At 33.6% G+C, this 11,807-nt stretch overlaps 1 protein-coding gene and 1 long non-coding RNA gene across 2 annotated transcripts in view; one reads left to right on the top strand and one right to left on the bottom strand.

The window, feature by feature from the left end:
* The first annotated feature begins 54 nt into the window (after positions 1 to 54).
* On the top strand, positions 55 to 3,503 carry LOC138692659 (uncharacterized). Its single transcript, XR_011330096.1, has 3 exons — positions 55 to 393; positions 520 to 718; positions 1,810 to 3,503. It is a non-coding gene; the product is annotated as an uncharacterized lncRNA (long non-coding RNA).
* A 3,089-nt stretch (positions 3,504 to 6,592) lies between these two features.
* The window catches only part of LOC138692653 (zinc finger protein 345-like), a 62,594-nt gene continuing 57,379 nt past the window's right edge, over positions 6,593 to 11,807 (bottom strand). The window contains exon 5 of the mRNA XM_069815757.1: positions 6,593 to 9,343. Coding sequence (XP_069671858.1) covers positions 8,539 to 9,343 — 805 coding nt within the window. The 3' untranslated portion in view covers positions 6,593 to 8,538. The remainder of the gene's footprint in view (positions 9,344 to 11,807) is intronic.

Genomic DNA, 11,807 nt, shown 5'->3' with positions numbered 1-11,807 from the left:
ATATATAACCATGGCCGACTTGATGTTACCTTCGCGAAGCCATTAATCCTAATTGGAAGATACCAATAGCTTACTTTTCAATAAATGACTTAGCTTCAGACATAAAAGTAAATTAAATTAATGAAAATATTGTAAGAGAAGCGAATCAAGTCGGCCGTGCTATAATTAGAGATACCAACGGCGCTAGTTTCGCGTACAAAATTGAACCGTTGTTTGGCCGCCATTAAAGGGAGTTGTTGCTTAGCCGGGAGTGCGATCAGTTCGTTTTTGTTGAGGAAGTTGAATAAATATATAAGTACACTTGAAAGGAAATAACAAGGACATGGTGAAGTACTGTGCCGCAATTAATTGTTTTAACAAATTCGAGAAAGGAGTTGCCATACATTTCTTCAAGTAAGTAGGCAATCATTAATTTATAGCACGTGCTGGTGGTGTTAATATAAATTCGTCGTAATCGTGTGTTATTTTTTAGTTTCCTTAACAAATAAGCGCAATATAGTTATCTACCTTTTATTCCAGATTTCCATTAAAAAAACCAGATTTGTTGAAAGAATGGTTGAGGGAACTTAAACGCGACACGTTTAAACCAACAGCAAACCATTACGTTTGCTCCGAGCATTTCGAGGAGACATGTTTCTTAGCCAACACAGCAAACAGAAGACACCTTAAAGACGATGCAGTGCCAACTAAATTCAATTTTCCTGCCCATCTTATCAAGGTATGTACAGTACTGTACTTGACGGTAATTTCCTAGAAGACTGGCAAAATCCAACATATCTGACGAAAACTACCAAAACGTTCTGGCAACTATGAAGTTCAAATGTCACCAAACATCACAAAATCAAAGATGGAAAATCAAACAGATATTCATATTTTTAAGGAAGAAAGAGCCCTTCAAGAAATGAAAATATGTTTAATTTTTCATCTTTGATTTTTATGGTGTTTGGTGGCATTCGAATTTCATAATTGGTAGTACTTTTCTGGCAGTTTTTGTCCGCACTTTACCCCCACAAATCACTAAAACACAAAACAAAACAATAATTTATCACCTAATCAAACAAAATTCAATCCTCACTGACGTCTTCAAAGACAACCACGTCACTTGCATTATGACACAGGCTTCAAGGCAATCTAAACTTAAGCCATGCAGCCAACAAAGAACTAAACCAACACTTTGTCGTACAGCCAACTTCACATAACTAAACAATGTGTTTCCACAAAATGAAATTCTCTTTGAACTCTTATTACACCTTAACTTGTACGGAAAATTCAGTAAACAATTCCGTGGAATCACAGGAACAGTTTTCTCGTCAACAATCGACACAATTCTTATTCACCAGCGAAAGAACTGAACCAAAATCGACATAAAATTTAATACTCTGTTCTATGTTCACACGTCTTTCACAGATATCATAAAATGACAAACTTTCAATAGGTTTACCCATCAGACACGTCAAACAACCAAGAACAACTTACTGACGTTATTACCCATTCAAAATTAACGAAAATTCTAGAACAAATGACAACTATAACCAATCAAATTGAAACATCATCAATGCGACACCTCGTATAAAAACCTAGAACTAACATATAACAGTCACTAAAAATCACTAACATTTAACTCTAAAGTAAAAAAGTTGGTGATACTTAGTACATCCTACCAGGTGCCCGTCTTCTATGAAATTACCTACCTGACATATTACTATAAAGATAAATGGATGTTTATCATTATACAGCTCAGTAAAAGTGATTTGTGACCACCAATTTCTTTTAGGTCTAGCTACATTTTGTTATTTTCTTTACTTGTAGAAAACAAAAACACGCCATAAGGTTCGATGTGTTGTTAGTAACAGCACTCTGAGGGATGCAGAGGACAATTCTTCAACATCAGCTGCAAGTAAAAATTCCAAGTGCATTAGAAATACTGCACCAGCTACAAGTGAAAATTGTAAGTGCATTAGAAATACTGCACCAGCCACAAGTGAAAATTCTAAGTGCATTAGAAATACTGCAGGTACCAGTATTGTGAAAGATCATATTTACTCGTGTGTAAACCCTCGTACAGGTTCCCCCACTGAAGCTATCAACAAGATGAGGGAGACTTTAAAACGAAAGGAGAGACAATACGAAGACGTTCGAAAGGAACTCGTGTTATTAAAAAGAAAATGTGAACGAAAAGACTTAAAAATTAATGAATTAAAACAGCTGATCCTAGCTCTAAAACAAAGAAATCTTGTAAGTGAAGAGGCTGCTTGAATTTTAAAAGAGAATTTTTCAGATGAAAGTTTAGAAATCTTTTGGAGGGTGGCTGTTCCTGTAAATGCAGAGTTTAGTGATACATTGAAGGCATTTGCAGTTACCCTTCACTTTCATTCACCAGCAGGCTATAATTTTGTAAGGGAATCATTAAATCTTTGTTTGCCACATGTAAATACTCTTAGAAACATTTGTAATTCTGTAAATTCTTACCGTGCTTCACTTCAGAAGCATTTCACGCTATCAAGAGTAGAGCAGAAAATTCCTGACACACTATGCACATAGCTCTTGCTTTTGATGAAATGGCAATTAGGAAAAGAGTCGACTGGAATGGTAAATGTTTTGTGGGTGCTGATGTTATGGTTGATTCTGAAGTGGAAGCTCGGGAAGTCTCGGTAAAAATGGCTGTCGCCATTAATGCTAATTGGAAGATTCGAAAAGCTTATTTTTTAATAAATGGCTCAGCTTCAGACATAAAAGTAAATTAAATTAATGAAAGTATTGTAAGACTGCATGACGCTGGAGTGAAAGTCATATCCATAACATGTGATGGACTCCAAAGTAATTTTGCCACATTGTCTAAATTAGGAGCTTCCATAGCAGCAAATGGGACTCTTAACCCATATTTTGTACACCGATAAAAAAATGTACACATTTTTCTATGCATTACACATGTTAAAATTAATCGGAAATGTATTTGGGAACCAGAAAATACTAATTGGTAATTAAGATCGGGTTATAAAATGGGAATATGCTTCCACCGTATATAGTCCATTCTACAGAACGTCCATATGATAAAACCGCCATAAGGTCAAAATGTTCATACGACAGAAAGCCCATCTGATAAAACGTTCGTAAGGTGAAAATGTCCATTGCCAAACGTCCATAATGTCCAAGTTCAAAGGAAAAAATTCTGCTTGAATAGAAGACAAATTTTATTCTATAACTCGTACAAATAAGTTACTAATCATCGGGAACCAGAGCCCCACTTTTAAGATAGCAACCAATACTTTTAAGGTAGCTATATGAGAATTTCTCCATTTTATTTGTACCTGTTGTAGTTTCCCACAATCTGTAGAATTTTGAGGATCGTTTTTGCAAAACTTGCTAACTGAAAAAAAAAAAACTAAATTTTACAGGAGACACAAAAAACTGAATGGAGACAAATAGGTTATAGGTGCAACCATCACACTTTGACACACTATTATGAAGAGAAATAATCCAATTTTACTAAGATAACTTTAACATCATGCTTTATGTTAACGAATCCACCTAAATCTTAATTTTGCAGTTAGCAAGTTTTGCAAAAACGGTCCTGAATTCGTCAAATACGTTTTATTCACCATCGCTTCAATTTATTTATGCCCCCCCCCCTCTTTCTTGCAATATTTGTCTCCAAACTTTATTTCCTTCGCGCTTTAGGCACTGTATAGATCGCCAAATGGATGGATCATGTACAGCCAACACTCTTTCTCTTATCTTAACACGGTTCATGATGCACTTTACTTCTATACCTGCTTCATCGGCACTATGTAAATGCTTATCTGCGCCATCCCGCAAAACCCGAATGTTATCCAGGTTGCTGTTAGTAATCATTGCAGCATTAAAATTTTTCTTTCCCTGCATTGCCAATATATTTTTGTCCTATCTCTATTAAAGTCATGATGTTGGTACAGGTACCCACGGAAAGAAAGAAGTGGCTTACTTTTCTGTAATGGCACTAACTGAGAATTTCGTTCCATCTTCAAAACTATCAGTTCTGGTTAGTACTGTACTTGAAAATTATTACATAGATTACTATAACTACCTTGAACAATGGATATAGTGTACATTATAGAGCTATGGACATTATGACTCTGGACTATTTAACATGGACATTTTCAACGTGCACATTATTCTATGGACATTTTGACTCTGGACGATTTAACATGGACATTTTCAACGTGCACATTATTCTATGGACATTTTGACTCTGGACGATTTAACATGGACATTTTCAACTTGCACATTATTCTATGGACATTTTGACTCTGGACGATTTAACATGGACATTTACAACGTGCACATTATACTATGGACATTTTGACGTATGGACATTATAATCCTGGACTTTATGTCTGGTAACCGGGAATATATTTAAAAATTACCTGAGCTTCAGGATACTGAAATGTTGACTCTAGCATATAAACTGAGGAGAAATCATTTAGATTTTACTGGGCAACAAATGAAAGTAAAATTAGCTACCCAGTTACTTAGTTCATCTGTTGGCAAGGCTCTAATTTTCCTGCTGCTGATTTAAAGCTTCCTTATTTCATACGCGCAGATTTTTGTTTTTTTGTTTGATAGACTTTTTATCTCTGCAATTCAAAGTACTGTCTAGGAAAAGGCTACAAAGCAGCAATGTCAAAGCGAATGGGAACCATTCTTAAGTATGGCAGAAGGATATTTATCAGGCCTTAAAAGCTGTAACAATAGGTTGTTGCTGCAAACTGGAAAAAATACTACTGTTCTTGGGTTCCTTTGCACCATCAAATGTTTACAGGAAATTTTTAATGATCTTGTACATACTAATATGCTTAAGTATCTCATCACGTACAAACTCAGCCAAGACCACACAGAATTGTTTTCTTTTTGTATGGTTCGCAGCAGACTGGGGTGGAACAAGAACCCTTCTGCTATTCAATTCAAGAGTCCATATAAACATTTACTTGTCAGAAATGAAGTTAAATGCAAGAGTTCTGGTAATGCAGTTGCACAAACAGATGTCCCTTTATTGTCATAGCAACGTGAAGAAAATCTGAGAGCTCGTGGAGTACAAACCGATCGTCTAGTTCAAAAGTGCGACAACTAAAAAAAAAATTAAGTTTTGAGATATCTTCAGTTGAAAGTTTCAAATAGAGACCTGGACAAATTATTAGCAAAATTGAGCATTTGTAATATATATTTTTACAAAATATGATTCTTCAATTCAGACTACAGTTGACATTTTTGCGTATTTCCAAATTATTAGCAAAATTGAAGATTTGTATTGTATATTTTTAGAAAATTTGACTCTTCAATTTGGACTACATTTGATATTTTTGCATATTTACAAATTATTAGCAAAACTGAAGATTTTTACTATATATTTTTACCAACTTTGACTCTTCAATTTGGACTACAGTTCACATTTTGGATATTTACAAATTATTAGCAAAACTGAAGATTTTTATTTTATATTTTTACAAAATTTGACTCTTCGATTTAGACTGCAGTTGACATTTTTGCATATTTACAAATTTTTAGCAAAATTAAAGATTTTTATTATAAATTTATACAAAATTTGGCTCTTCAGTGTAAACTACAGTTGACATTTTTTAATATTTCTGTCTACTACAGTGATAGAAATATGCAAAATCATCAACTGTAGTGTAAATTGTAAAGTCAAATTTTGTAAATAGAATTATCATATAAAATCGTCAATTTTGTTAATAATTTGTCCACGTCTGTAAATCACTTAGAAAGGAACAGAGTTCTGGTTCATAATCACGACAATTAGAAATGAGTCAGTATTCAGGACGAGTTTATCACAATCTTCCAGTTCATTATTAATACATTTCGAAATGTACTGATAATGAATTAATGAAATCCATAGTTATAATTATTTCTAAACCAGTTTATTTAGTTTTTTTCTTTTTGGTTGTAAATATGAGTTATCTCAATACTGAATCGGAAAGACCTCCGAAAGGGGCTTTCAGTAGTATAAATAACTGAAAAATGGCAATGTTTGAGTTGTCGCACTTTTGAACTGGACGATCGAAATGGATCCTAAATTTTTTTGTAGTGACCGCCAACTTGATGTCTTAAATGTCCAGGATAATGTGTTAGTTACAGATCATGATTATGTCGCAATACCTTCTAACCTTTCTGAATATTCATTTAACATTGTATTTTATATAGCTCGATTTGTAGCTAAAAGAATTGGTTCACTAGTAAAATATGACATTTGTGACACAGCACTTGTGATTAAGGGGAAAAATTATTGTTCTCATGTAGATTTTTTCCTTCGAAAAAATAATAGTGGTCTTGTTATTCCATCGAAAGATGTGGTAACTGTGTGTAAGGACACTGAAAGACAGATTAGACAAGTACAACATACTATTGTAGGTTGCCCAGGAAAACATGCATTCCTTAAGATTCGGAACAATGTTCTAAATGCAGTTTCTCATTTGAACGTGTTTACAGAATTGTCAGATCATTTCTTGGATAATGTACAGAATTGTCAGATCATTTCTTGGATAATGTTTTCGCAGTAAACCATTTCATCAGGCGTATACGGTTGATTTCAACAATGTATGTAAGGGTTAAAGTGCCATCATATTGCAGTGGATTACAATAGTAAAGTGCATCAGAAATTAGACAGCATCTGTATAAGACAGTTTTATTTCAGAATCAGTGAATGGATCATGTAATTTCTGTTTTCTACAGTAATTTTGGTTTTTGGTTGCAATAAATGAAAACACATTGGTGAAAATATAATTGATGGCCACTAATTTACTAGTACTGCTACTACTATGCCTACTATTATCAGTACCACTAGGTCTATTACCACTACTAGTATTATCACTAAACTTACCATTATCATTGCCACTAGGCCTACCATTACCATAGGCCTATTATTACTACTACTGTTACTACATTAAGGGGCGATTGTATAAACCATTTAATCTTAGATCAGAGGTTAAATCGATCTTCGTTCTAGCTGAACTTGAAATTTTGTGTTGTATAAAGTCTAATCTGAGATTAATTTGTCTTAAACTAAAGTCAAATTTGACTGAAGAAATTTCTCAGATTAAGTTAGATGATCCAAGTTCAGTTATTTCTTTTCTGTTTGAAATATACGAGTGGCAGATTGTGCAAATAGAAAAAAAAAACACGCACGCACGCACACACACACACACACATACATTCAATTTCTTGCCTTAAAATATACAAACATTCTAATATTTTATAAGGCTTTATCGTGTTCAGCAGTAACAAATAACAAAACCTATAATTATATTATGTTTATAACAACCATTAATTATTAATGGATATGATAAGTACATTCATAAATTTTCAGTTAACTGTATTACTAAACGAAATTGTCGTTTTATAAAGCAAAAACCTCGCGCGAGTTTCTCGCTGGAATCGGTAGCTCAGCAAATTTTCTTGACACATTTATCAAGGATGTTTGACATTTATACTCTTTATGACGATTGAATGTAGAAAAAGATATCACAGGTGGCGATGAATTGTATTGTTTTTATTTGAAAATGGGGAAAGATGGCTGATAATTGCAGTCAGAAATTTATCGAAGTTGTACGATGTCACCCATAGACGTATTTATATGATACACGAGATGAAAACTATAAAAAAAGGAAACTTAAAGAAGAAATCTGGAGACAAATATCAGATTATCTGAAAATAAATAGGGCTATATTTTAGTTTGATGAGATTTAATAGTATTAATTAAACATTTGAAATAATGTATCTATATGTCTTAACAGTTTACCGGTACATAATTTTAATCTCAACATAGCAAAGAATCCTCTGTCATATCATGAATGGCAAAAAACTGTGGTCCATTCAACCTGAAATAACGCCTAAACGTAGCATTCAAATCGAAACCAGTGACCAAAACGCGCCCTTATTTTCGTGAGATACAATGTGATTTTCGGATATTTCTGGCTTTAATTTTAGGCCTACTTCTTCTTTCCATTAACAAAATATGTTCATGTAACTACATTTCCTCATCATCTGAATACTCAGATTCAACATAGCGTTCCTACGTAATTTGTAAAGTCCGACAATATACTTACAGGTTATATATTTAAGTACGACAATATACGTAAATACATAATCTATAATATTTCCCCCAACTAGTGATTACTATAATCAGATATATGCTTTCAGCATGAAGGCAGCGCATAGATGATCATAGCGAGGTGTGATCTGTGATAGCGAGAACTCGCCAAGTGCGTGGAGGAAGGCTCTTCGCCTCTTTCTTGCAACACATTTCTCCCTGGCGAAAACTCTGCAAATGTGTTACGGGCCTAAAGCTATTGTGAATAACTTTTTCCACAGCACTCGCATTTGAATGGCCATTCGCCTCTGTGAAGGAGTTATTCTTCCCTTATATGTCCAATTCTAAGAAACATTTTTCACACACCTCAAATTTCAATCACTTTTTTCTCCTGTGTATTCGCGAATGTTTGCTTAAAAACCCTGATGCTTCGAAACAAATTCCATTCACTTCTCATTTCAATGGCTTTCGCCTATATGTAAACGTGCATGTCTCCTTAAAGCTGACGATTGTGAAAAACTTTTTCCACACCCCTCGCATTTGAATGGCTTTTCGCCAGTGTGTATGCGTGAATGTCTGTTTAAATCTCCCGAAGCTAAGAAACATTTTCCACACAACTCGCATTTGAACGGCCTCTCGCCTGTGTGAATGCGTAAATGTTCCCTTATATGTCCCAATTCTAAGAAAGACTTTCCACACACCTCGCATTTTAATGGCCTTTCGCCTGTATGAATCCGTACGTGACGCGTTAAATGTCCTAAATGTGGAAAGCACTTTCCACATACATCGCACTTGAATTTCCTTTCTCCCGTGTGCATGCGTACATGTTGCGTTAAGTGTCCTAATTGTGAGAAACACTTTCCACAAACTTCGCATTTGAATGGCCTTTCGCCTGTGTGAATGCGTGTATGTTGCGTTAGATTTCCGAATTGTGAGAAACACTTTCCACACACCTCGCATTTGAATGATCTTTCGCCTGTGTGAACGCGTATATGCCGCTTTAACTCTGACAATCGTGGAAAACACTTTTTACACTCATTGCACTTGAATAACTTTTTTATTGTGTGTATTTGATGATCAAGTTCCGGCGATTTCGGTGTTCCAAAAAGGTCGTTATATTTCTTACACTTCATAGAATTACGGATGACGTCGCCGATTTTTGCAGAGTCCGGTCTTCTGCTATCACACTGTATGAAATTATCTTCTTCACGATCAATGCTGGTATGTTCTCGAGACACACTATTCTTGACATTATGTACAATGCTGAAATTAATATTAAAAAATATCAGTCACCGCAAGAAATGGGGAAATAATATGTACATAACAGTTCTTTGTTTAGAAATACAAAATGTATCAGCACCTTGAATAATTTGTTGGTATAAGTGTGACTTCTTTAGTTATTACTTCAATGAATAGATAGCGAAGATAATAGTGTTGCCAATCGTACGTAAATATACCCGCATTATTGAATTCAATTTTTCATTCCCCTCTACTGATTCTAAAACACGACTGGATTTAGGTGGAAATCGATGATATTGTCAATTATGAGAATAATTTGTGCTTAATTAACATAATCATTTTCCCTGTGACTTTTTTAACCGCCACAATAATGGTGCCACTTATTGAGAACAAGTGGAACTCTTTTAGAGTTTGTCAGTTTTTATATCTTTGGTTCTGACATATCACGTGGTTGGAAAGTTAGTTTGCAGGATCATAAATTCGTAAATCAAATATCTTTAAACTTCAGTGTACAAAATACTAGCTGTTACACAATACTCTTTTCACTTTGGTACTACTTTACGACAACACCTATTACAAAGATCTAAATAGCGTTGGCACTATTGTAAGCAGTAGTGGTAATTTTTTTACACAAATAAAGAAATTTTAGAAACTGAAGTAAACGATAACAGTATAACTTGGAAGTTGGCTAAGAGGTAGAGACTAAGTAATTTCCAGCACCTGCACTTTCATTGTTATCTGCAAGTGATCCATCTGTGTAAAAATGAATCCAATCTATTTTAGGTTATATTGTTTGAATAGTCTCTGAAGGTATTGTTTTTCACCTAGTTTGCATGGCATATTTTGTGTAGATTCAAATTTAATTCTGACTGTAAAATTGATAGTAGATGACTTGGAAGTAGTAGTTTTTCTAATTTATTTGAAAGTTCTAAATCATGTTTCTTTTATATATTTTTAACCATTTTGGAAAGAATGTTCTTAGGATTCCAGATAACGTTTAAAATGTCTTTTTATCCCGATACAAACTCAAGTATTGCTTGAAAGTGTCTTTAGTTACCCAGTGTGGTAAATTCTTTTTTAATTTTCATATAACGGGGATGTTTTGGGCAAGTATCTGCTCGGCTCTCACTGGAGTAGATATAATACCACCTGTTATTAATCTTATAGATTAGTTTTGAAATATGTCTGATTCTTGTGAATGTTATTATAGCATAGCAGTTCGTTTTTTCTTTTTTAGAATCCTAACCTTGGCTGGAAAAATGCTTTGTTCACAGTTAATGGAAACAGAATTGGTCTCGAATGTTATTATTGGTTTGCAACGATATTCTCCCAAAAGTACATGTTTCATATATGTGATGGCACATTAATAGAACCATAATTCCCAAAGGACACTAGAACAATAACACAGCAGGTATAATAAGAATTGTAATATCTTACAAATCATGGTAATGATAATTTTGGTGAATCATATCAACTTAGTACAAAAATATGTGACCAGTGGCAGGAAATGGAACCTAAAGTAAGATTTTTCATTTTTTTTGTTTTTTGTGGTTTGAAAAAGAGGGTGAAATACTGAACATTAAAAAAATGCATGGTTTTAGGTGCTAGAGTTTATCATATATTACTTACTGAATGTTGACATTACATTATGTACTTTTCGAGAAAAACTTGGGTAATTAAAGTTTTCACTTGTTTACTTAGCAACTATAAGAAATAATCAGGTATTTAAGAAGCAGTATGTAAAATTATGTCTTTAGTTTGGTATGTAAAGAAAGTCTACAGATAGCGCAAGATGTCAAAATATAGAAATGCAGTTTTTACACCTCAAACTCGTTATTTTTCCTCTCCTGTAAAATTTCCTTTCAAGACTTTAGGTTCCTTTTCTCGCAACGGGTAACATATATTGAGCGACAATAAAATTAACCACATATAAATGGTAGATACAACATATCTAAAACTAAATATTTAAATAACACAAAACATAGAGCAACAAAAGATCTTAAAATAGAAAATATTACTTAAGAAGAAGTAAATTCGTTTAAATATTTAGGTTCCATTATAAACCAAAATAATAGTATAGAAGAAAAAATAAATGAGAGAATAAATTGCCCTGGCAATAAAGCATATTTTGCGAACAAAATGATGTTCAAAAGTAAATTAATATCTAAGTCAGCAAAATTCAAACTATATAAAACAATTATAAGACCAAATGTGACAAATGCATGTGAAACCTGGGTGGCGAAGGAAAGAATAAAACAAAAGCTTTTGATTTTTGAAAGGAAAATTTTGCGTAGGATAATGGGACCAATCAAAGAAAAAGATGGTACATGGAGGATCCAAACCAACATGGAATTAAATAAGACAATTAAAAATAAAAATATAATAAATTTTATTAAAGCTCAAAGACTAGGATGGTTTGGACATGTAAACCGAATGCAAAATGATAGACTGGTGAATAAGGTCTACCAGTGGCAACCTCTAACGACAA

This window comes from Periplaneta americana, chromosome 17 (genome assembly GCF_040183065.1).
Source record: "Periplaneta americana isolate PAMFEO1 chromosome 17, P.americana_PAMFEO1_priV1, whole genome shotgun sequence".
Classification (NCBI taxonomy): domain Eukaryota; kingdom Metazoa; phylum Arthropoda; class Insecta; order Blattodea; family Blattidae; genus Periplaneta; species Periplaneta americana.
The sequence above is the reverse complement of the archived record's forward strand: the minus strand, read 5'-3'. Positions and strand labels throughout refer to the sequence as shown.